The following is a 25,164-nucleotide window of genomic DNA, read 5'->3' on the forward strand; positions in this document are numbered from 1 at the left end:
TCTTAAATTCGGTTTTCTGTAATGATCACATGATGTTAGTCTTTGTATATAAAATGTGTTGTGTGTATGAGCAGGGGGCAACTCATGATTCAGATTCAGTCCGTCTTTCAGAAACTGAAATTAAACTAACCGCTCCTCGGTTGTACAAACAGTTTGTCTTGCATTAGTCACCTGCCATTTGTCCAGAGTAACCAATTGTAAATTGCAGGAGAGCTCTTAGTTCCTGCAGCTATATCCTACCTACTAAAAGTAGCAATAAAGCAACAGCAGGATTACGTTTTAATTTCCAGTGAGATTTCTGTGGCCTGAAAATCAAATTAATGGCAGCCCTCAAACATTTTAATAATAGGTGACAAATAAAAATGTTCTGACCTTCTTAATGAAACCCAAGATTACAGGCCTACCATTGATACAAGCTTGCAGTCTTCTTTTTATAATCATGGGAAATTAACTGGGTGCCTTTTTGACTTCAGAACCCTAGTTGACAAAATTACACAACAGAAGCTTTTATGTAAAAGTATAATCTTTGTTCGGAAGGAAAAAAGAGAGAGAGAAAGAAAATCAAAGTGTAAGCATATTTGAAAGCCAGCTAGTTGGAGGATTTCTTGGTAATGAGCTGTGTGCCAGTAGTAAGTGATGTGTAGTGATTAGTAAAAGGTCTCTCCCACTGTGTGACCTGCCATGCTGATACCCTAACTTAACATGATGCTAGAGAAGGCAGCATGTGCAGTAAATCAGACCACAGATGCACATTATGCCTGCCGTGAGGAACTGTTAAAAAGCCTTTTTTCCTTGCTTGATTTAAAAAAAAAAAAAAAAAAGGGGGGGGGGGGTATGCTAGTTTATTTTAATCATGAACTCGGTGAATCAATGAAATGTAGCATTGGACTTGCTTTGCCATTACAAAACAATGGCTGAAATATTCATGTGTCTTTAAGAACGTTTTTAATACTTTTTTTTTTTAATCCAAGCTTCTTCTGGCTTCCCTTTGAATGAATCTTGAAATACTTTTAACAAGTATAGATATACCACATGATATAGCCATACCCCATAGGTATTCTCTGCTCAATCGTTACATTATGCCATTATTGCAATGGCATCAGAGACTAACGTGAATCTGCTGTCTGACAATATAAATTGGCCTACAGATGACAATATCCCTGAATTATTTTCTCTTCCTCAGACCTGCTGGCAGTGCTTGCTGTTTCTATTATGTTACACTTATGATCTAGCATTTTTCTCATCAAAAAATATATCTTAATATGATAAACAGAGCAGAGTCATTCAGCAACATTTTCACAGTTGGCATTTTTGGAGCTGGCTTTGAGCTCAAGGATTGTGTTTAATGTTTCATATTTGGTTAGCTCTACAGAATGAAAAAATTGAGAGACCCAAGGGGGAAAAAATACTCAGGGAGATTTTTCTGTATAGCATATTCTACTGTACTTGTATCCAAGTAGGTTCCCATTGTCTGTTCACAGTTATTGTAGGTTTAGTTTTACCTCCAATAACTGAACTATACCTGGACTGAAATTAGGGATTTTCCTCACATTAACTCTAGGGTGCCCCTCAATCCAATGTATGAATCAGTTATGCATAGTAGGCCATTTAGTCCAAGGAAATTATCTTCTGGGGTCATAGTGGCATGTCATGTTTACTAGAACAATGTACTTCCTGAGCCAAAGACTAGATTTCTAATGGATCCATATACTGGATAATAATTTAAGAACTGTATGTGCCTCCTGGAATGTTTTAACAAGGTGATTTTCTTACGTGCATATTAACAGAACTTAATGCTTTTCTGGGTTTACCTTTTCTTCTCCAGAAATGCAGGGCTCTTAAATCTCAATGTCCAAGGTCAAATTTCACAATGTTAAATTTCTCTCCACGCTACAACTCTACACGAAAGGGCAGAAGTCTTAGCACAATTGTATCGTTACGTTTTTAAAAGTTCAAAAGTCGTATATCTTTCCCAAATTTCAGGTTTCTCCTGTAGCATTAACCAATTTACATTACACATCCACTACATTTGATGGTATACTTTAATAATAAAGAGTAATTTATTAAGGTTTACAAGAGACAGAGGAATAAAAAATTCTAGGTGTGTGCAACATGAATGGGTTAATATTGCTGGAGCATTGATCTCACAACCTTCATGTAGCATAAGAGCTAGATTCGTTCCTTTTTTCAAAATGTATTTTTACTTACATCCTATCCACACATCTTACACATATAAATATAATAATATTCATTTCCAGCTGATATGGAGCTTGTGTATTAATACTGGACTAGTTTTTCTTAAAGAGGAAGAAAATCTAGAAGCAGTCAGCTAAGATAGCAGACAAGCTCCATGGTTAGACCTTGCAAGTTTTTTGAGTGAAAAAATGTTCATTTAGAATCAGATCTTTTGCCCCGCTCCTTGTGTTGATTTGAGTGGGAAGAGTAAGGTACTACTCAACGTGAGCAATGATGGCCAAATCGGATCTTAAATTTACCTGTACATGTATGTAGCACCCAAAAGTATTTTAATTAGCTCAGTCCTGCACCTTTAAAGTCAATGGCTGTTTTCTCTTTGGCTTCATTGGATCTAAAGCCCATTGAAATCAATGGACATCTTTCCATTAATTTAAGTAGACTTTAGATCGGGCACCTAATTCTGCAGAGCATTTAAGTATGTGTCTAAAGCCCATTAAAGTAGAAAAACACTTAATATCACAAGAGTCGTCAATATCCCTTTTGCTGTTTTAATAGCGTCGCAGTCTTGATTACAGGAGCTATCATTGTCTTGCCAAACTCTGCTTTATTGTTCTTACATAACACATGCACATACTTACGTCACTGACTCTCGGTCATACTGTAGTCTTTTTTCCACTGACTACTGTAATGCTTAATAATTTAAAGGCATTGCTTTTACTTATATGCATAATATTAGGCTGCCGTGTATGGATTGTACTTTCTCATTGTTTGTGGGGAATGTCAGTAATACGGGTGAAGTAGATCACATGATTTGATTTTCTAATAAAAAAATACAAGCTACAGTTAATGGCGGTTCAAGCCAGAGAGTTCACCTCTTCAAATGTATTCAAGTTGCATTGACAGCCTTATGCAAAGCTCAGTGAATCACTTGGATCTTTCCATTAACTTCAGTAGGCTTTGGATCGGACATTAAAAAATTGATTTACATTAGGTGAGCTAAGTTAACCTACTAGTTTTAAAAGTACATTGAAGATGTGACATAAGATTTTACATAGGGTGACCAGATAGCAAGTGTGAAAAATCGGGACAGGGGGTGGAGGGTAATTGGCACCTATATAAGAAAAAGCCACAAATATCGGGACTGTCCCTATAAAATCGGGACATCTGATCACCCTAATTTTACATTATGTGACAGAATGCCAGGGGATTATAACTCAGAAGAGATGTCAAAAAATATTTTTTTTTCCCCGTGAAGGTTTTCCATTATCAATACAATTAATTTCAAACCTTTTGTTATAAATGTAAATAGATATATGCATATAGATAGGTATGTATACACGTGCATATGCAAAATACACACACATACACACACGCACGCACACAAAAGGGGTTATATTGATTCAGTTGGATATGTAAAAACAAAAAATAGGTTGAAATAGGAAAAAGTGATCTCTACATTTGCACTTATCTTCTTTGGATTTCAGATTGATAAATGCCATACAGCTGGGCCTTTTTCTATTTTCTAACGTATGTTCCTAATCTTTTTGAAATTCTCTCATGGTTCAATTTGAGATTTGGGCTGAGCTTCTGACTGGTTCTGATTTTGCTTCAGTTAGGTTCACCCTTTCCCTTTTACCTGAGCTAGGTTTCCTCTGAATCCGTGGGAGCAGATGGGTGAGAGAAATTCCACACAGTTCTGCTTCCTGAGTATTTCCCTTAATCACGCCATTGGCTCGGAGGATCTTGGGGGAATGTGCAGAAGTCAGGACCTTCTGCATAGAGGCGCTGTGCTTTTGCATCGGCTCTAAGGTCCTTTACCGCGGCTCACTCCTTCGTAGCTTTTTTCCACTGGAAGAATACTGGAAGGGCTTCTCCTGCTGGGCATTGCCCGTAGGGCCTCTTTAAAGGGGTGTCCTGTTCAAAGTGAGAATCTCTGTCGACTCCAGGAATAGTGCCATGCCATGGCTGCTTCTTACATACGCACAACTGAAAATGTTGGGCTAAGTGACTAAAAGCAATGAGATCAAACAACTGCGCTTCCCCTGAAGATGCCATTTAATCAAAGCCAATCAATCCACATTTTCTAGGTTTCACAATGAAGCTTTAGTTGACTTTTTGGAGTGTACACCATTGAAGGGAAAGGGTTTGTTCTCTAGTTAGAGTACACACAAACTCTTGCAAACAGGAGTGGCACGAACACATTGAGGAGACCACCAATCCTCCGTAGCCTGGGAGATTTGAGAATACAAAATGGACTCTTTGAGTTAGGTTGAGTCTGAAGGAAGGAACTGCAAGTCTGCCTGAACCTTACACTGACTGCAAAAGACCTGGAAGAGGCTCCTTATTCCCGCTCCCATATTGGGCACTCACATAAAGACCAGGCAGAATGTAGCAGGAAAGCTTTGACTCATCAGAGCACTAAATTATGTGCTTAATGTCATTTCTATTCAGGAAAACACGTAAGCACATGCTTAACTTTACAGCACGTATTGAAATCCCATTGAGGTCAATGGGAAGTTACTGAATTCAGTGGGACTTAAGGATGTGCTTCAGTGCTGTGCTAAATAGGGATGAATTTAATATGTGCTTAAAGTTAAGCATGTGCTTAAGTGCTTTGCTGAATCAGGGTCTCAGTGATTAGAAAAAAGTTAAGTACTAAGTATTAAATAAACAGCTGTTCTAAAGATGGATTCTAAATATATGTGATTTGATAGAGCTGGAAATCGGAATTTTCTATTCTATCCATCTTGCCTGGTGCTTGTAATTTCAAGAGCACTATTCTGGACCTCTCCCTATCTGAAGTAAAGCCCTTGAAAATCTGATTCAACTTTTTAAAATAAAATCTGGAGTGTCTGGTAACATCAGTGTTAACAAGTAACTTACTTTTTGATCAGAGATGATAAACTGTACTTGCTTTGATCATTAGTCCATGTTTCTTAAACTTCAGTCAGGATTTATAGATTCATAGATTCATAGATTCTAGGACTGGAAGGGACCTTGAGAGGTCATCGAGTCCAGTCCCCTGCCCGCATGGCAGGACCAAATACTGTCTAGACCATTCCTGATAGACATTTATCTAACCTACTCTTAAATATCTCCAGAGATGGAGATTCCACAACCTCCCTAGGCAATTTATTCCAGTGTTTAACCACCCTGACAGTTAGGAACTTTTTCCTAATGTCCAACCTAGACCTCCCTTGCTGCAGTTTAAACCCATTGCTTCTGGTTCTATCCTTAGAGGCTAAGGTGAACAAGTTTTCTCCCTCCTCCTTATGACACCCTTTTAAATACCTGAAAACTGCTATCATGTCCCCTCTCAGTCTTCTCTTTTCCAAACTAAACAAACCCAATTCTTTCAGCCTTCCTTCATAGGTCATGTTCTCAAGACCTTTAATCATTCTTGTTGCTCTTCTCTGGACCCGCTCCAATTTCTCCACATCTTTTTTAAAATGCGGTGCCCAGAACTGGACACAATACTCCAGCTGAGGCCTAACCAGAGCAGAGTAGAGCGGAAGAATGACTTCTCGTGTCTTGCTCACAACACACCTGTTAATACATCCCAGAATCATGTTTGCTTTTTTTGCAACAGCATCACACTGTTGACTCATATTTAGCTTGTGGTCCACTATAACCCCTAGATCCCTTTCTGCCGTACTCCTTCCTAGACAGTCTCTTCCCATTCTGTATGTGTGAAACTGATTTTTCCTTCCTAGGTGGAGCACTTTGCATTTGTCTTTGTTAAACTTCATCCTGTTTACCTCAGCCCATTTCTCCAATTTGTCCAGAAATTTAATGTAAAGGGAATAAACCCTAATGTGTGGAGAAACTAACGAGACAAAAAGAAAAAGGTAAATAAATAATTGGGCCAATATTACTGATTGTGAGATGCCGCTGTGTTGGGGTGACCAAGCTGAGACACTGTAAAGGGACCTGATCAGAAAGGGCTCAGAATCCATCCTCTGAAAATCAGGCCGCTTTAAGATGACCAGGGCGGGGCTCTGAACCAATGCCTATTTTCCCAGAAAGGAAGGATTTAAGCAGGAAATTCTTCAAGGTGAAGACGCAAATGATCCTCAATTATTTTAATACTTACTAAATGCTTTGCATGTAAAACTTAAATAAGCCTAAAAAGCTTTTAAAAATGGCCCATGATTCTGCTACGTCCTATACAAACAAGCCCCTGATCCTTACCACTTGCATCTATCACAAGGAGAAAAACTATGGTGACTAAAGCAAGGCAAATTGCCTTATTGCATGAAAGTTTGCATTGGAGGTAGCACAAGAAGTTGTAAAATGTAAATCTTGTGCTCTCAAATTTACCCGTGTTTTCACAGAACTGCATCTGTGACTGCGCAGTACTACAAAAATTTCCTGCGAATGTGCTAATGGGCCTTATGAGAATGTTCTATAACCATCCATCTGTCACTTTTTAACAGGCCTGATTGGCAAGCACTTGTAACAACTGACATCTGTTCTTGCTTATTGATATGTAGATTTATGGTAATTGCCATGAACAATAAGACACGAAATTACCTAAGGTGAACATTAAATTAAATTTTCATGCCCCTATCCTTATAAATAATTTTTTTTTTAAATCTTAAGTTTCAAGCAGGCATATTGTGCATCTGTTTTGTACATAATTTAATTGTTTTTTTTTAATTTGCCAAGTAACAAAATGAAAGTTGTGTTCCTTGTAGTTCTGACTATTTGCCAAGCTGATGGCACATTGGTAAATACACATTATTAAAAATTGAATCAAATTGTAATGTGGTTCTAGCTCTTTATAAATCATTTTGCTTTAATTCCCAACATTTTCTCCATCATGAAGATCAAGAGTTCTTTCTTACCCAGGAGTTCTCTCCCTGCAGGTGGAATTTCATTCTTTTTTTTTTTTTTTTTTTAACATGCCTATGAGGCTGTTTTGCAGTGTTAAGCGGTTTGCATTTCTTCAGCGAGAGGTACGGTTGCTGAGTATGCAGCAGTTTCAAATAAAAAGGATTGAATCACTTTCTGTCTAAGTTTGGTCCGGGGTTTGGGGCTGTTTTGAAAAACCTACGTGATGTGAAAAGCGTGGACTGCAGGAATGGAGACCATGTGAAAGGATAGAATGTGCCAGGCAGCAGAATAATCCCCAAATCTATACATTGGCTAGAGATTAACTGAACCGGAATCTACTTCTACCATGTAACCAAATCGGCTGTCGGATCTGAGGATCAACAGTACTTGGTTCCCTGTTCTGAGTTTGTACTAGCAAGCTGTGATGTTGACACATTTCACATAAGGGAAAAAGCCAATAAACAGGGAGCAGCAGCAATGATAAAACATCTGGAGGAAGTGGAATATAGTAACAATGAGGATAGATTATTTGTGTATTTTAGCGGTCAGCCTTTGGGATGGGAGTGAGGAGATACGCCTGTTGATTTCATCAGTTCTACAGCACCCTGGGCACTGGGTGTGTTCTCAGCCTGTTATTAACATTTTCACACTCTTGAGTTCCACTCGGTTCAATTCTTTGGTTTTCTTCTCTGATGCATTATGACAACAAGAAACGGATCTTTTCTGGAGGCCCCATAGCTGACACCACATAACATCTGAAGAGCTGGTTTGTGGCCAGTGTGTTGTAGTCACTTTTCCAGTGACGCATGCAGGGTGGGGAGAGGACTTCTTTGATGTATGTTTCTTGCTTCTTAACATTCTTTTGGGTTTGAAAAAATCTTCTGTTAGTGGAGAAGATCTCCCTTTGCTTCCACAGGAAGCTAGTCTACCTGCTTCTTTGTGCTATAAAAAGGTTTTGTGAGATGAAGAGAGGTGGGCATTCATTTTGCCTCCACCTGGGAGCTAGACTGGCTCCCCAGGCTAAGGCGAGCTGTTGCTTTTGGTGCTGCCGATTAGCCTTGTCTCTAATTCTTTGTGTTTTGTTTTCCTCGAGCACTGCATACATGCTGTCTCTCAGCTCTCATAACCTTGCACCCATGTAGTTCTTCATTGGCCATGAAATAGAAAGCAATAGCGAATTGTTTCCGATTCTTTTTGCTTACCAAACGAGTTTCAGAGAAATCTGCGTGCATGTTGCAGAAATTGGTGGGATTCCACCAGTCAGAAGCTATCTCCAAAAATTGTTTTCAGCATTGCTGTGTGCATCTTTGTTCACCGCTATTTGCCAGTCTAAATGGTGAACTGTTTAAAAGTACCACAAGGAAGCATCACCACACAGAAAATATAATTCAACTGCAACCTCCTTCTGATCGGCAGCCAGTCCAGTGGAGAGAGAGCATGCTTTATTGCGTATTTCTACCAGCCAGACCACAGAATGGCATTAAGGGTGGCCTCCATGAAGATTTGCATTGTTTGCTGGAGTCTTGGTGTTGAGCTCTGTAGACTTCTAGTGGACCTGAAACTTTATGAAGGGCACATTGGGGCCAAAGAGCAATCTAGAATGAAACCTGAGCCCACACCCCATCTTTCAAATGTTTCCCGCCCTTGCAAAGAGATGGAGTCAGTAAACTAATAGGTCTCCTCTGTCTCTAAATTTGGTGATCCACTGGCTGAACTACTCTGGAGGCTTTCTGTATAAATCAGAATTGTAGAAAGTACTTTACACACCTCGCCTCATGTAGTGGCAGATTGTGGGTGGCCTATATGAGTTCACAAGTGTGTGAGCAAGAGGATTCTAGAAGTTTCTCTCTCTCTTTCCTCCCCTACTTTTGTGCCCCTGCATAAGGGCCAGGCACAATCTTTACTCTTGTGCTTCCTGAGAGCTAGGAGATGGGGGCCTCTAGTATCAGAAACTGTAGAGGATGGGGAGGGACCATAGCTAACTTCCTTCTCCATACCAGACAGCACAACTTGTTTGTTGCAGGCTGTAAAAAACTATAAGCAGTGGCTCTGCTCTCCAAGAGGACTTGCGCCTGCCTCCAGCAGGGACAACATACCTCCCAATTCATCCCTTCACTATCATTGCCACAATTGATGAGCAAGTATTCAGCTATGGATAATGTCCTAAAAGCATATACATAGAAATTTCAGATTATTTAGTGATGGACAAGCTCCTAAAGGCATGGATCAGCATAAAAAAATGTGAAGCTTCCCCAAGCATCCGCACTTAATCAAACCTATGCATTCAAAAGTACCTAGCCAAACCACTTTGGGTTGGAAAGCTCACAAAAGCCGTCTCTCATAAGAAGTTTCCATTATTCCCTAGTTTTAGCCTCTGAGGAAACACTACAAGGAAAGCCCGTCTTGGTATACTTTAGTATTTCCTTGTCCTATCCCATCTGAAATGAAGACGTTCAAGGCTCAACCTTTTCAAAAAGTTCACCAAATTCTTTCATGTTTCAAAAGAAGACTTGGTTGAAGATGAGAGCTGTGTTTCAGGCTGCTTATTTTTTTCAGACAGGTTTGCCAGTCCCTAATTCTTTGGTAATTATAAAGTTTCCATGTAATTAAACTACAGAGTTTTTAAAGTATTTTTCTAAAGCACTTTGAACGTGATGAGTGCTATGTATAATCATGATAAAGCTCTAGCTTAAAAAGCTGAGCAAACTCAATGACGACCTGTGATTACAGGATACAGTAGTTACACCTAATTACCTTGGTTATTAGTACCTTGTAATTAGAGTAGTTATATGTTGTATTGTGCCTTGTAAACTATTATAGGTGATAGGGATTGAGAAAAACCTTATGGTTTATATAGTTCTTAAATTCTATGAGATGTCATGAGAGAGGTTTTCCTCTGTTAGTCCCTCGAAGTATATGATGTTGGTCCCAGATTCCTCTAAGTGATGGTTCTTCAGCCACATTACTAGTAAGATCATCCATCACCTATTTCTTTTTTTTTTTTTTTTTTTTTGGTAGAGTCATTATTGAAAAGTGCTTGACATCCACAACTGGGGCCGATTTTCAGAAGAGCTCCATTCTCAATTAGACACTTCTGAAAATCTGGATACTGTATTGAAGTTCTCAGCATTTAGAGGCTCTCACGGTAGATAAATGGAAACTTCTGGGTGCTGAGCATTTCTACAAGTCTGGTTTCTAATATCTAACCTAATTCTGTCCTGTGTTAGTTTCAAGCTATTGCTGCTCTTTATTATGCCATGTGGTCTCAGTCTCTGTAAAATGTCCCTTCTGCTCTTTTATTTTATTAGCTCTCAAATACTTGTAGAGTGTTATGATATCCCCTCTTCTCATTTTCTCCAAGTTCATATTAAGTTCTCCTGCTCATATGGTCATAGCTTAATTACTTTGACATTCTTCTCTGGATTTCCTCTAATTTATCAATGTCCTTTTCATACGGCATATGCAGAACACCCACATGTGGCCAAACCAAGGTGGGGGAAAGAGGCGTTATTTCTTTCTTTGTCCTACAAATTATGCCTATGTATATAGCTGTGATGCCCATATATATACATACTCTGTACACCATTTTCATCTTTGAGCAGCTGCATCCCATTGAGATTTCAGGTTCTTTGTCACGTTGTTCTTTAATCATTCTTCTTCCATTTTGTATGAGTGTTGTTTAGTCTTTGTCTGCAATAGATGTCCTATTTCATATTTATCTAAATTAAATGCAATGCTTTTTAAATTTACCCCTCTCTTGAAGGTCTTTACATCATTCTGAAATGTAGATTGTATCCTTCACTACATCTCGTAAAGTACTGAATAAACTAACTAACAAGTGGTTTTGAGAATCTGGATGGATTACATGATACAGAACATTCTGCCTAGAGGTCCCCAGTTCAAATCTGGCCCCAAATGATAGTGACTGGAAATCATTACTGTCTGATAGCTGTTCCGTGCTGAATTTGATGGTCTCGATTCAGTTCCAAATAGACAGAAGGAATTTCAGGCAAAAATTGCTCTCACAATTGGCTGTTATTGTGCGGTAGTCTAAGTAGAGAAGTGAAGAAGGGACTTGGGGACTGAACTTGATAGGATCCGAGTACCTCTCAAGCAATAATTAATTTACCTTCTCTCCACCTGTGGTGAGGTCAGGAAGTATTATTATCACATAGAGAGATTAAGTGACTTGTCACACCACAACTCGTTGACGGAGGTGGGAACTAAACACAAATTTCCTGAGTTGCAAGCCTGTGCTGTAACAACAAAACCATCCACCCTCTCACCTGTAAGACAGATATGAGGCACATTGGCTGGGGCCAGTGGGGGGTAGCTTATACTGCCCAGGCTGTAGCTGTTCTGGGAATGAAAGGAGGGTTTAAATCACTGATAGGACTGTCAATCTGGCAACCTTTACCAGTCTTATATTCCTTTAAAATGAATACAACTTTTAAACTGGAAATCTCTTAATTAACCCTGTTGCTGAAGCTGCATTTTGTTCTCTGCACAGGCATGAATGCTTTACAGTTACAGAATTTGGCAACTTTAGCAGCCGCAGCAGCCGCCGCCCAAACCTCAGCTACCACCACCAATGCAAATCCTCTCTCCACAACGACTGGTGCGCTGGGAGCGCTCACAAGTCCTGGTAAGAGTAGATTACTTTCCATTCAGATTCTGCAGTAAGAGTAGACTAGAAGGAGAGCCTCAGAATGGTGATCCCGTATCTGTTTATCACTTCCAAAACCAACCAACTTGCACATGAAAAGTGTGGAGGGTTTGGGGTTTTTTTTTAGTAAAATGTTTTAATTAAAAAAGTGTGTTTAAGCAGCTAACTAAAGCCTGGATTTTGCAAGTTGTTCCATGCGGGCACATCGGTCTGCTCTGCCCAGCTCACTGCAGGGTTAGGGCCCATGTTGCAGTCTTACAACACCCAGCAGGCACAAGAAAACTCTAGTTGCATGAGGAACTCAGTGAGATTTAACGTTTCAGAAAGAATCCAGAACATAAGCCAAGTCCTCTCATGCTAGAAAAAAAGACAAACTGAATTTGTTCCCTCTTTTTTTTTTTTCTTGCCTTTTCTTTTTCTTCCTATGGTGCCTTCAGAGATTGCTCCTGCTGGTAACTGAGAGGCAATTATGGAAGTAAGACCAGATGCATACTGAAAATCTTGCTGGATTCTGATCTCCATACACTGGTGTAAATCCAGTAATCAATAACTCCTCATCATCTCCAAAGCCAGTGGAGGGTAGAGTTATTTACATTGGTGTAACTGAGCTGAGAATCTGACCCCTTATCTTTATATAAAGGCTTCAGGGTGTAGTAATTTGCATCATGAAGTGTGTTTATGGCGGTTCTAAAAACATTCATATCATTTTAGATGCCACTGAAGAACATTTGTGTTTAATCTTGTTTCTAAGTATATTCATCCCTCATGATAAAATAATCTGTGGCAGAAGGTTTGAGCTCAACCACAAGGGAGGCAATCTTTGACATATGTTATAGGCAGAGAATGTAACACCACCTATTATTATTAACACTTCCATTGTAAGACTGTTTTCAGTGGCTTTTACCTTTTTACCAGACTATTGGACTGAATTTTTCCATACCTGGTGTCTGCCTCAGGCTGAATGTGTTAGACACAAGGGTGCAGCCATTTCCAAGGATAAAGCTAGGGGGAAGTACTTCGTTTTGCAATGTTAAAAAAAAGAAAATCTGCAACCTTTACTTTGGGAAGCTCTAGAACACCAGGCTTTGGAATGGGGACTCGAAATTTGTCAGGGGCGAGGCCTTTGTGTCAGAGATTTGTCTGTTTCTGTTTCCCTGGAAATCTGCCCAAATTTGGTCAAGTTTAAGTATTCAAAAAACTCTCAGTTCAGACATGCCCAGTAGAGACTTGTTAGGGTAGGTTTAATCACTTGAGCTGGAGGTATAGCTCAGATAGAAGTATGCACGCTAGCTTTACTCGAGCTAGTGCGCTAAAAATAGAAGTGGAGCCATGGTGGCACAGGTGGGGGGATGGACTAGCCACCCGAGTAAGCACCTAGGATCCAAGTCAGATTGTACTCAGTGAAGCTAACCCCTCCTGCTGCCTATGCTGGCTCCACTTCTGCACTTGGTCAAAGCTAATGCACTCATGACTACCCAAGCTATAAATTACATCTCCAGCAGAAGTCTAGACATACCCAGCTAAAATCTCTGAAGATTCCATCCTCCCTGAGCATGCTCCCTCCCCATACAGCTCCTAGGCTCATCAGACTGCACATGTACCATTCCCACAAAGCAACTGAGCAGGATCTAACCCGGGGCTTAGAAAGACTTTCCCTTGAATTACTACTCCCCAGCCAGGATGGGGTTGGGCATCGGAACTGACAGCAGAAAGCCTGTCTCTCCTGTGCTCTCGATGACACCCCTGCTGGAGCCCAGGCAGTGTGGAGGAGGAAGGCGCCTCACTCAAATGCAGAGGAGGCAGGAGCTAGACTGGGGGAAGGGGAGGCATAGATTGGGGCAAGGAGGCTGGTGAGACTGGGACTGTGGGGAAAGAGAGAGAAACCGTGACTTGAAGTTTGGGGGAGACTGGGACTGATTGGGCAAGGAAACTGGGACTGGGAACGAGTGGAGGTGAGTAGACACATCTGACCAGGAGCTAAGATGAGGGGGACAACAGGGACTGGCTGGATAAAGACCGGGGAGTGGGGAGGGGAAATTAAGACTGGGAGCCAGTGGGGATTGGACAAGGAGTTGGGGTGGGGAGGAACTTAGACTGGCTGGGCAAGGAAACTGGGAGTGGGGAAGGAAAGATACTGGAAGGATAGGAAGACTGGGACTTGAATGGGGACCTTAGAAGGGAAGACTGGGTCTGAGGTGAGACTGGGTAGGCAAGGAGAATGGGCCTGGGCCTGGGACGAGGAGCCAAGGGGTGGGAAGAGACAAGACTGGGACAGAGACGGGTTAGAGGGGATGGGAAAGGAGTCAAGCTTAGAGGAACTGACAGAAGGGTCTGTGATGCCTACTGGAACACACTCTCCTCCTGGTATGGCACCCAAGATTCCTGAGTCTCACTATTCTTTCTGCTGTCATCAAATCTGTGAAATGCACTGGCAAAGTGTGTGTCTCACACTGCTTTCAGAAATGCTGTTAGCGCAATTGGCAGACATCTGTGCTGTGGATCTAAAGGTTCCAACCCTGCTGATGGTCCATGTGGGCATCTGTATGATGCCACATGCTGCAATTTCTGGGTGGGGGGGGTTCAGTTTGCTCTTTTAAAAACCTAGGAATTAACAAACAAAACACTGTGTTAAAAGAACATTAAGGTTGCAAAGTCAAGCACTCAAAAGCTAGGAAATTCCATACTGAGGACCCTTGCCTTATTTGTTGCAGAACTTGGAAGTTGTGTAGTGCATGAGGCAGGGGACTGCATGAAGAGGAAGGACAGTCTCATGGTTAGGGCAGTTGAATGCTGCCCTGGAGAACTGGATTCTATCCCTGCCCTGCCAAACTACGTGATGCTGGGCAAGTCACTTAACCAAACTTTTCACAGGAGGTCACTATTTGTATTTTCATCATGTTCTGGGGGCTCAACTTGAGACCCTGGAGACTGACATGCACAAGTCACTGAGCACTCACAGCTGCAACTGAAGTCAATAGGATCTGTGCTTTGAAAAGATACAATGTTATATAATACTAAGTGCTCTGAAAAATCGTGCCACAATTAGTAGATACTTTTGACATTAATTTCTCTGGACATCAGTTCCCCATCTGTAAAATGGGGATAATACCACCCTTCAACAGGGATTTTGTGAACCTAAATTAATTAATATTTGTGAAGCCCTCAGATACTAACCAGATGAGTACCATAGGAAAGTCAGTGAGGAAATGAATAATTCTGAATTTAGAGCAGGGTTTGACTAGTGTGCAGTAAATAAGGAATGAGGCCACACAGTGAACAATGAGGAGAAAACAAAATATTGAATAGCTGCTCATTCAGTGAGCACCATTCATCCTGTGCACTGAATGAGACAGGGTCCTCTGGAAAAAAAATAGTGTGATAATATAATAAAGACTGTAGTATCATGCATATGTATAAAGGGGCTGAATGAAGGTTGCAGAGGCAACGTTAATTCTATAATGACTCTCCTTGAGGTCTGTGGTACAAACAGCTGTCTTGAGGATTCTATACACTATACATTTTGGAGATGAAAAAGACTCCTTAGATCAAATAGTCCATCTGCTGCCAACATAGGATTGTTCTAAAGGACATTTCTAAGTGTTGCTTAACCTGAATAACTCCAGAGATGGGAATATTTACACTTCCCTTCCAGTATTATGTAATGGCCTCATTAACCTTATTGTTAGAAAATGTTTTCTGGTGTCCAGCCTAATTATTTGCTTGCATCCCACTTTTCCATTAGCCACTCTAAATAATTCTTTCCCCCACAATCAGAGCATTTTAAAAGTTAGGGATGGCCTATTTGGCCCTCTAGCCAGGGCCGGCTCCAGGCACCAGCGCACCAAGCTTGTGCTTGGGGCGGCACCTGTAGGGGGGTGGCGTGGTGCTCCGGCTCCAGCCGCCGGGGAGAGCGGGGCCGCGACTGGGCTCGCCGCCGGGGAGAGCGGAGCCCCGGCCGGGCTCTCCGCCCTCCCCCCGGCGCTCTGGCCACCAGGGAGAGCGGAGCCCCGGCCAGGCTCTCTGCCCTCCTCCCAGGGCTCTGGCTGCCAGTGGAGCTGCAGTGGGCTCGGAGCCCTCCCCTGCCGCGCTCCGAGGGGGGAGGGGGCGCGGCAGGAGGCTTTTTTGCTTGGGGCGGCAAAAAAGCCAGAGCCAGCCCTGCATCTAGCCCATATTGCTACCAAAGGATTGTTCACTACTGCATGGTTTCTGCTGTGTTGGGAAGACTAGCTTTGAATGTCTGAATATATCCAGGCTTCTACTAGTATCTTAATCATCTTTATCACCTTTTTCTGGACCCCCTCCAATGTAATTATGCCTTCATTGAACTGGGGCACCCACAACAGCATGCAGTGTTGCTAATGTATTTAATTCAATGCTACAGGAAGATAGGCTAACCTATATAGTTGTGCTTGTGCTTCATATAATGCAGGATATATTGATCAGCATATCCCGTTGTAAAATCGTATACATACATAGCTATCCAATTATATCTTAGCATCTGTGGTGAGCATCTCCTCCCATTTATCTCTCTCCGTGTCATATGCCAGTGTTTTAGATTATATTTCCCCCAGTTATGTTGATTTTGCATTTTTGAGATAAAATTTCATTTTTTGATTCCTTCCAGTTTCTCTGATCTGGCAAGAAATATCTTAACTCTTCTCTACTTCCCTTGAAAAGCATGGAAGACTTAAGACCTTACATAGGATTGCAGGGCTCTTCTGTTGAGTCAGATGCTAAAGCCCTGAATTAAGCGTCAGAGTAATTACTCCAGCCAGGAAGGAGATGAAGTTTGGACATTTCTCTGCTAGTGTAAATCAGCATAACTTTACTGGCTTCAGTTGTGTTTTATATCAGCTGAGCACCTGGCTCAGAGACTTCCCTATGAAACCTGGGGAAGCTTTGGAAGAAGGTGGAGTTGGCCTTTTCTTTCACCGTAATTTCATGTATAAAGCTGAGGGTACTGTATGGACGCTGTTTGTATTATGGAAACCTCCCAAATACGCAATAAAACTAAATACTAAAGAGTGTTAGCGGTAAGAAAACAAAACTTGTACCATCACTGAAAAGCAAAGGGCCCAACAGTTAGAACTTGCAAATCCTCCTGGGAAAATAGATGTTTTCAGATGATGACGGTGAATGGGATGCGCTGAGGCAGATGTTTCAGATGGGATGAGTAAATACCTCCTAGGGGGCAACCCAGTATGGGGGGGAGTGGTGGCCCTCTAGTGGCAGAGACCATGATTTTCAGAAATGACTCATGATTTTTGGTGACACCTTGATGATTTTCAACAAGGGCTGAACACCCGACCCCCCCAAGTTAGGAACCCCCAAATCACAAATCCCTTTTCAAAATCTTAGCTCGAGTTAATAGCCACAGGAAAACCATTTTCAACATTTGAAAGCTTACTGTGGTACTGAGTGCATATTTAATAGTCTCTTTATGCCCTCCACAACTAACCAACCATTGTTAAAATGTCCTTCAAGTTAACCTTTCTTATCTGGTTCCACATTCTTCACCCTATTACGTATTTTGTAAACCTGAACAATATCTTCATGGATTCTTCTCTGCGCTATGAAAAATACATTTAGTTCCATAAAGCCTTTCACAGTAGCACAAAGTATTTCCATTAAAACTTGAAATAGATCGGCAGAAAACTTTTGACTCTGCCTTTCAGTATTGGAGGTTTTTTCCAGAGGAATGGGGGTACTTTGGGTCTAATTTTCTCCAGTTTGTTGGGTTTAGTGGGAGTAAATTATACTGTCCGATTACAAAGCCCAGAGTAAGCATAGGAAGAAATGTTTGTCTTTCTAGATAATACATTAAATTAATAGGCCCTGATTCAGGAAAGCTCCCATATTCAGGACAGCTTAACTTTAAACAGATATTTAAGTCCCATTGATGTCAAAGTGCTGTCCTGAATAGGTATGTACATAAATACTTTTCTGAACTAGGCCATTAATAATAGTCCAACACCACAAAAATTCAAATCCAGATTTATCCCCTATTCCTTCAAAGTTCATTTCATGCTCAGATCCAGGGTTTTGGTTCCATCTAGAAATTGGAGCTAGCAGTAAAATCTGGTATCCTCAAAAGATGGGTGTTTCAATTAGGGCTCCTCTTTAGACCTGGTCCTATGAGGTTCAGAGTGCCCTGGACTTGCACTGAGTTCTGCATGTGCTCAGACACACTTGGATCAACTCAGCACCTCATGGGGACACAAAAATAGAGATGACACCAAACCAAAATCTTGCCTGATATTTGAGGATGCCACATTTTGCGGCTGGCCCCCAAGAAGACTTAAGAGGACTTGAAAGGTGATCAGCATCTTGCAGGCCTGGGCCCTCTAATACTAACTGTTGAATTTATATGAAACACCTCCTTTCAAAGTTCAGCCAGTTTTATATTTCAAAATAAAACCCTGCATTTTACTATAAACACAGCCCAGTACAACTCCTAAATGGGTTTGACGCCACTCTATGAACAGTCATTCCCTTCCCTGTGCCGAACACTTTAAAGTATTCTCTCTCTTTCTAAATACTTTCTTTTAAGCTTCAGACAATATTAATCCAGAAAGGACAGAGACAATGCAATCCCCAAAACTATTAATTTTTTTATAATTGTAAATTTATATTTTCAATTTTGCATATCCATGGAAGTCTCTCCCTACAGCATTGTTAGAAATTATTTTTTAAAAGCCTTTGCTTAAAAAAAAAATATGAAAGATTAAGCTTTCATTTTAGAAAAAAAAATCCCCTCAGGCAATAAATAGGTTCTTTTGTCTAGTGGCCTTGGGAAAAAAATTAAAATAGTTTAAATTGCCTATGATTATAGAGTAACTGGGTTTTTTTTTGTTTTTTGTTGGGGTTTTTTGTTGTTTTTTGCAATTATTAGATGATAGTGGATAAAAATGAAAGAATAAAAACCAGGTAAATGCATATTACTCTTCCATGAATTTCTCACAGGTCTTTAGAAGCCTCATTTAATTATCGTTCTTGTCTTTTATTTTGATATGATAATTGTTTCTTTTATTTACTTTAATCACCCCTATTTAGTTAATGAATTCTTCACTCTTTTTTCCCCCCCACTTGTTTGGAACACTTTTCTTTTTTAAATGATTGGAACTCTGTATCAGTGTAGGGTTACCATACGTCCGGTTTTTCCCGGACATGTCCGGCTTTTTGGTAATCAAACCCCCGTCTGGGGGGAATTGCCAAAAAGCTGAACATGTCCGGGAAAAATAGCGGCCGGGCACTTCCCCTCCCGGGCTCCAGCTGCTCTGCTCCGGCGGCGCAGGGTCCGGAGGCAAGGGGGCTGCCCGAAGCCAGAGCACTACCGGCTTCACGGTTTGCCGGGCCGCCTCCAGACCCTGCACGCCCGGCTGGGCGCTTCCCCTCCCGGGCTCCAGCTGTGCTGGGGAAGCGCCGGCCGGGGGCGCGGGGTCTGGGGGCTGCCCAGCAAACCGTGAAGCCGGTAGCGCTCGGGCTTCGGACAGCCCCCATGCTTCCGGATCCTGCACCCCCGGCCCGGGCGCTTCCCCTCCCGGGCTCCAGCTGTGCTGGGGAAGCGCCGGCTGGGGGTGCGGGGTCTGGGGGCTGCCCGACAAACCGTGAAGCCGGTAGCGCTGGGGCAGCCCTTTTCGTGTGGCTGGGAGGAAGGAGGGGGAGTTAGGGCTGGGACTTTGGGGAATGGGCGGAGTTGGGGTGGGGCCAGGGCCCCATGGAGTGTCCTCGTTTTTTATTTTTTAAATATGGTAACCCTATATCGGTGTAGAGAGGCAATATTTTATAATGGTTAAAACTTGGGACTAGAAATCAGGAATCCTGGATTCTCTTCCAGACTGTGGCTAGATCTTATAAATAGATGCACTAGCACAGATCCCAGTGCCTGCACAAAATGCCAGGAAAGTCAGTAGGACTCCACATGGGTGCTAGGGGGTATGCTAGCAAATGTATGTTCAAGAACAGGGACTCTGCCTTCAATTCACTGTGTGACACTTAGCTTGCCTTGATTTACCCACATGTAAACTTAGGGATAATATAGTTCACCTACCTCACATTCGTGATGTTAGGTTTAATTAATGTTTACACAGCATTTTAAAATCTCTGGTGAAAGATGGTATACGAGCCCCCAGTATTAGATAAACTGATATTATATTCCAGTAAATATACTACAAGACGGGAACATTTAGGCTGCACACAAAAGTCAGGAAATACTAAATTTATGATTTCACATACACCTTTAATTCTGCCCTCTTGCACATATGCATCACAATACAGTTTTTAATCACATGATCCTGTACTATTTCCTAAATATAATATGGTATACATTTTTTTCAACAGCCAGTAGTACAGCCTTCCCAGGTGACTGCAAAGAAAAGGGAAGAGGCAGCAAATTGTACCTGCATACATGTCCACAATGCAATTTTCTGGTACCATGGGGGATAAAGTAGCTAACTCAGAAGCTAATTTAGCAGTGCACATAAGTAGCCTTTGTATTCCCTCACATTTTCACAATTGTCCTATGTCGCTATAGTAAATATGCAGTATGTTGTGTAAGAATAGTTTACTATGTATGTTGCATATAAATGACCTTCATGGACTGTGAGTTTACACCAGTAACACAAAGTACTACAGGATGCTAGCGATCTGTATCGAAAGTTGTAGAAAACAATTCTGATAGAATGTTTTCAGGAAAGAGTATGTGATTCTGTGGTTACAGAATGTATTATAAGCACATATGGGGCACAGATAATTAGACATGCAAAGGTAATTACCCCTCCACAAGATATTTTACAGGGTTGGAATGCAGGACCTTTTCAGCCCCAAAGCATAAACCTCTACTACCTGAGCTAAGGGAGTAACTCTGTTTGCTCCCAGCCATAGCAGTTTTATATGTGCACTAACTGCTAAAGGGGAACATGACATGCACTCACTTTACAAGGATGCTATACAAACTTAACTTGATCATTTCCTGACTTTTGAGTGCTTATCCATGCTCGCTGGAGGCCAGTTTCAGTGCTTACGGAAGTCAATGGGTATTCTAAGATAAATTTTTAATACATTTTTCTAAAATGTGTTTTTGTTTTGTTTTTTTCTTAAAGATGCATATATTTTCAAAAAGTAAAATCCAAAAGGTTGAACTTCTTGGCTAAACAACACTGGAATGTCTTATCCCAGATCCTGTACCTTATAAGGAGCCTCTTTATTCTGACAGAGTTTGCACTTTATTCTGCAGGAGTTTGCAGCTTTTACAATATAAGATGAGCAGTGAATGAGACATAGTTCCCTGAAAACCCTGTCTCATTCACTGTTCATCTCACCACAGAGCTAAGCTGGCCTTGCATGCTCAGATAACATGGCTTTATCAGCCTGCATACTTGGAATCTAGAAGGAAGTGTCTATGCAAAATATATTGTGTGTGCAAAGAATATGATTTTCAACAGGTCATTACACTCAAATCAAAACCAAATTTGACTGTGCTTTTTCCATGCCAAAGTTCAACTTTCTGTTCCCATCCATTTTAAGCAGTAGAGCTGTTATAAAAATAAAATAAAATAAAAATAAAAAAGCTGCAAACATTTTTAATTAGAATAGTAAATAAATTATATATATCCCCATACTCAAAATAAGCTACTTTTGGGCAGGTGCCAACACTGGAAAATTTCATCCCCAAAGGAGGAAGTTTCTGAAAGTTATAAAGCAGCTGAAAATGGGGGGTTAGAATAGACATGCTTACCCAATTTAATGAGGGCAATTGATGTCAGTCCCATTACAATTAATCTGTTCTTTCCCTTCTTAAAAGTACAGGGTGGTCACTTACAGTTAGTATCTGTGGTTCATTGGTCAAAACTTTATTTGCACCAACATCATCTCTGTTCATTTTTCTTAAAGATGAAGTAAAATGATTCTTAGGACATTTATTATTTTATCTGCTCAATAACATAGCACAAAGATTGCCTTTGTTAGTTAAAAGTATTCAAGTTGGGAACACAATTGTTGAAACGTTAGGCATTTTACAGAAAATTTAAGATACCTCAGCAGAGACGCAGCAAAGAATGTTCAAATAGACCTTTTTAAAAGCTCCTCTTTTTATTCACTTCAGTACAATACCTATTTCTCCAATCAGCAGTTCACGTCTGCCACAGTGACATTTTGTTATAGGCCAATGCACCCACTGTGCTGTCTATGATTTGCTTCCAGGATGATCCAAAAATAACCAAACCTGTAGGTGAATATGAAGCTCTGACAGTTTTCTACAGAATGAATCAAGGTAGATGGTTCACGCTGGAACAAATCCGTTTAAAACGCAGCAGCTTTCTCTTCCACTTCAATACAAGTTAACCACTTACATGTCTTGGTATAGAATTAACATGATCAAGTACAATATATTGTACTATCATTTAAAAAGCCATTCATTACATTTGGGGGCGGGAACTCACTTGAAGGTTAAGCTATTATTTTTAGGGCAAAAATATGATCTGACAGATAAAGTAGTTTTTAAAAGGCATATTCTGTGCACTTATGTAACCAAAGTACATAAATTCTTATGATATATTTTAATCTAGACTGATTTCTTTTGTAAGGTTTGGGTTGTGGCTTGTACATTTGAGAGAAACAAGAGAGAGAAAAAATCCTGATAGAGGGTATGATCTAGTGGTCTGAACATGGGACTGAGAGGCAGGAACTTCTTCGTTCTAATCCCAGCTCTGATACTGTCTCCCTTTATTTGGCCTTTTGCAAGTCATTTAATCTGTCTGCCTAGCTTTACCCATATGTAAAACAAGAATAACATGTACTTGCTGATTGGGTGTTCTGGAGTCTTAGTTGATGTTTGTGAAAGCTTTGAAGTTGAAAAGTGCCATGTAAGAGCTAAATACTATTAGGATAAGCTTTCGTGGGTGAATACCCACTTTGTCAGATGCATGTGGTGGACAAAGTGGGTATTCACCCACAAAAGATTATGTTCCAATACGTCTGTTAGTCTATAAGGTGCCACAGGAGACTCTGTCGCTTTTTACAGATCCAGACTAACACGGCTACCCCTCTGATACTATTATGATATTTGTGTTGCAGTTGTTGATACACTTTGAGGCAAGTCATTATTTCATTGATAGGGAGCTCTGATCCCTGGTGTAATTATTGCTATAATGGGCATTACATAGAATCAATTCGCTTTCTATGTGTGATGTAATAATGTTAGTCATAATTATGTTACTTATTAATGGGAAGATTTTATTACCAAGCAGTGGATGCCATCTTGGTTCACTCACCAAGGGCTGAATTAGAGGCCTCTACAGCTGAAAGCGTGTGGTGCTCGAGTTAAAGAGCAAAGACTCTATGCTGAGGCCTGGTCTACACTGGGGGGGAGGGGGATCGATCTAGACTAGACATGATAAATCGTCCCCGCTGGATCGATCGCTGCCCGCCAATCCAGCTGGTAGTGAAGACATACCCTTAGATACTCCATGAATCAGGAAGAGGTGAACACACAACACACATTGACCAGTGGGTTACAGTGGCAAATGGGTCTTGATTTTCCTAACGTACAAGAGGCTATGGCTTCAAGTAGAATTTTTGTCTGCAAAACATTCCCTTTAACTGTGAGACTTGTGTCTGTATTTTTTCACTCTTTGATGCCTAAATCCATAATTTAGGCACTTAAGTGACCTGATTCTCAAAGGCTGCAAGCCACAAACAGCTCACGTTGACTTCAGTGAGATTTATTGGCACTTAACACCTCTGATAATTAGGGGATGGATTTAGGAGCCTAAGTTTGAGACACCCAGGTTTGAGAATATTGGCCGATATTTAATGTTTTTAATAGCACCACAAAAGTAGGCTACACATCTCCCAATGAAATGTGGCCTGAGAAGCTCCGAAACTAAAGCCCCCATCTTGCAAAGAGCTGTGTGGTGAGCTCGGCAGGGAGCCACTTTGAAGTGAGGATGTCCCCAGCCTATCTCCCTTACCTGGGAGAATGACAGCTACAATAATGACCTGAAGGGTGAAGTGGGGAACCCATAAGAGCTGTCGAGCTCAACAAGCCAGAATGGTCTGTTTGTAAAATATAATTATCCCTTCAAATGTATTAGTTCCTTTGCACATATTCCTAGAAAGTGCATATTCCATCTCAGAGCAGGGCGTATTGCTGTAGCATCATCACGAGGATCATAAAGAAGTTCAGTTGCTGAAATGCCATTTAGTGGTAGTGTGAATGAAATCAACAGAACTTGCCAATAAATAAGTTTGAGTTCTTCCTGAAACTTTCGGAAGGGTCTTTCTACAGAACGTCTTGTCTCTTTTTAGAGTGACGATTAAGATTGTATGAGGTTTGACCCAGACAAATCTGACTGTTTCCTCAGGGTTGCATAACTCTTCTTTACACTAAGCCAGAGCAGAAGTGTCCTACTGTATGCATGGAACAAGATTTAAAAAATACCAGCTGCTATAAAAAGGATAGAAATGCATTTGTCTTTTTCAGAGTATAGCACTGTGCTCGTTAAACAAATAATTTTTTTAGGAATCGGCGTATAGAACTTAAACTGAACCCTAGTTTTGAAGGATCTAATTCAACACAAGAAATGTTGGGTTTTTTTATATATAGTACATTATCTTCTGCCTAAAGTATTAAATCCATTGGGTTAGCACATTTCAGGTTGTACGTTTCCTGCTGTGTACACCTAACACTGTGCAATACAGTACATTTTGGCAGTGTGTCTCTACCACACAATCTGTAATAATTTTCAGCTGTGGTCAGCCACAAGAAATTCAATTTAAAAAATAAAAAAACAAAGCTCATCAGTACAAGTTGCACGTAAGACACAAACCATGACTATATTGCTGGCTTGTTCAGGTTTATTTTCTGCCAAAGAATCATCAAGTGCTGCTGTCACCTCGGCTACAGAAGGTGGACACTCAACCTCAGACACCACGTGCTTTGCAAGAAGCTCTGACTGAGAACAGGAGTTGCTAATTGTCGTGAATTAATTTAAATCTTGATAAAACCTGCACACAGGAAGAAGTTTAATAGTAATGGTTCACCACACCAGTGCTTGCCCCACATTGCCCGGAATTCTACCTTGTGCCCAAAGATCTGCTGCTTGTGATCTCCTGATAGTCTGTGGTATATTACAGGACAAGTTCATGGAAAGTTTTTTATCCACTGTGACCTAGTGGATTAATATGGTGCTAAGAAACCTGGGTTCTGTTCCTGACTTTGCCACATCTGTGAAATATTTATCTGCCTTTGTAGGTTTGTAAGGCACGTTGCTATCTCTGGAAGAGATGTGCTATGTTAAGTGCAAAGTGTTATTGTCATATTAAATTGGCACTGATATATTATTTTACAAAATTATATAGAATACAAGGGGAACCGGTTGTGTAATTTTGCATCAAATCAAATAGTTTTCTGCAACTTTTTGTCTAGTAAAGAGGTGAATGATACACACCCTGGCATGTCACTGCGC

The 25,164-nt window shown here is 40.9% G+C and overlaps 1 protein-coding gene across 15 annotated transcripts in view; it reads left to right on the forward strand.

The window, feature by feature from the left end:
• The window catches only part of CELF2 (CUGBP Elav-like family member 2), a 673,014-nt gene that overhangs the window by 614,279 nt on the left and 33,571 nt on the right, over window positions 1-25,164 (forward strand). For all 15 annotated transcript variants that reach the window (XM_034764756.1, XM_034764676.1, XM_034764660.1 and 12 more), the window contains one exon: window positions 11,543-11,677. In XM_034764756.1, coding sequence (XP_034620647.1) covers window positions 11,543-11,677 — 135 coding nt within the window. The remainder of the gene's footprint in view (window positions 1-11,542; window positions 11,678-25,164) is intronic.

The sequence above is a fragment of the Trachemys scripta genome, chromosome 1 (genome assembly GCF_013100865.1).
Source record: "Trachemys scripta elegans isolate TJP31775 chromosome 1, CAS_Tse_1.0, whole genome shotgun sequence".
Taxonomy (NCBI): Eukaryota; Metazoa; Chordata; order Testudines; family Emydidae; genus Trachemys; species Trachemys scripta.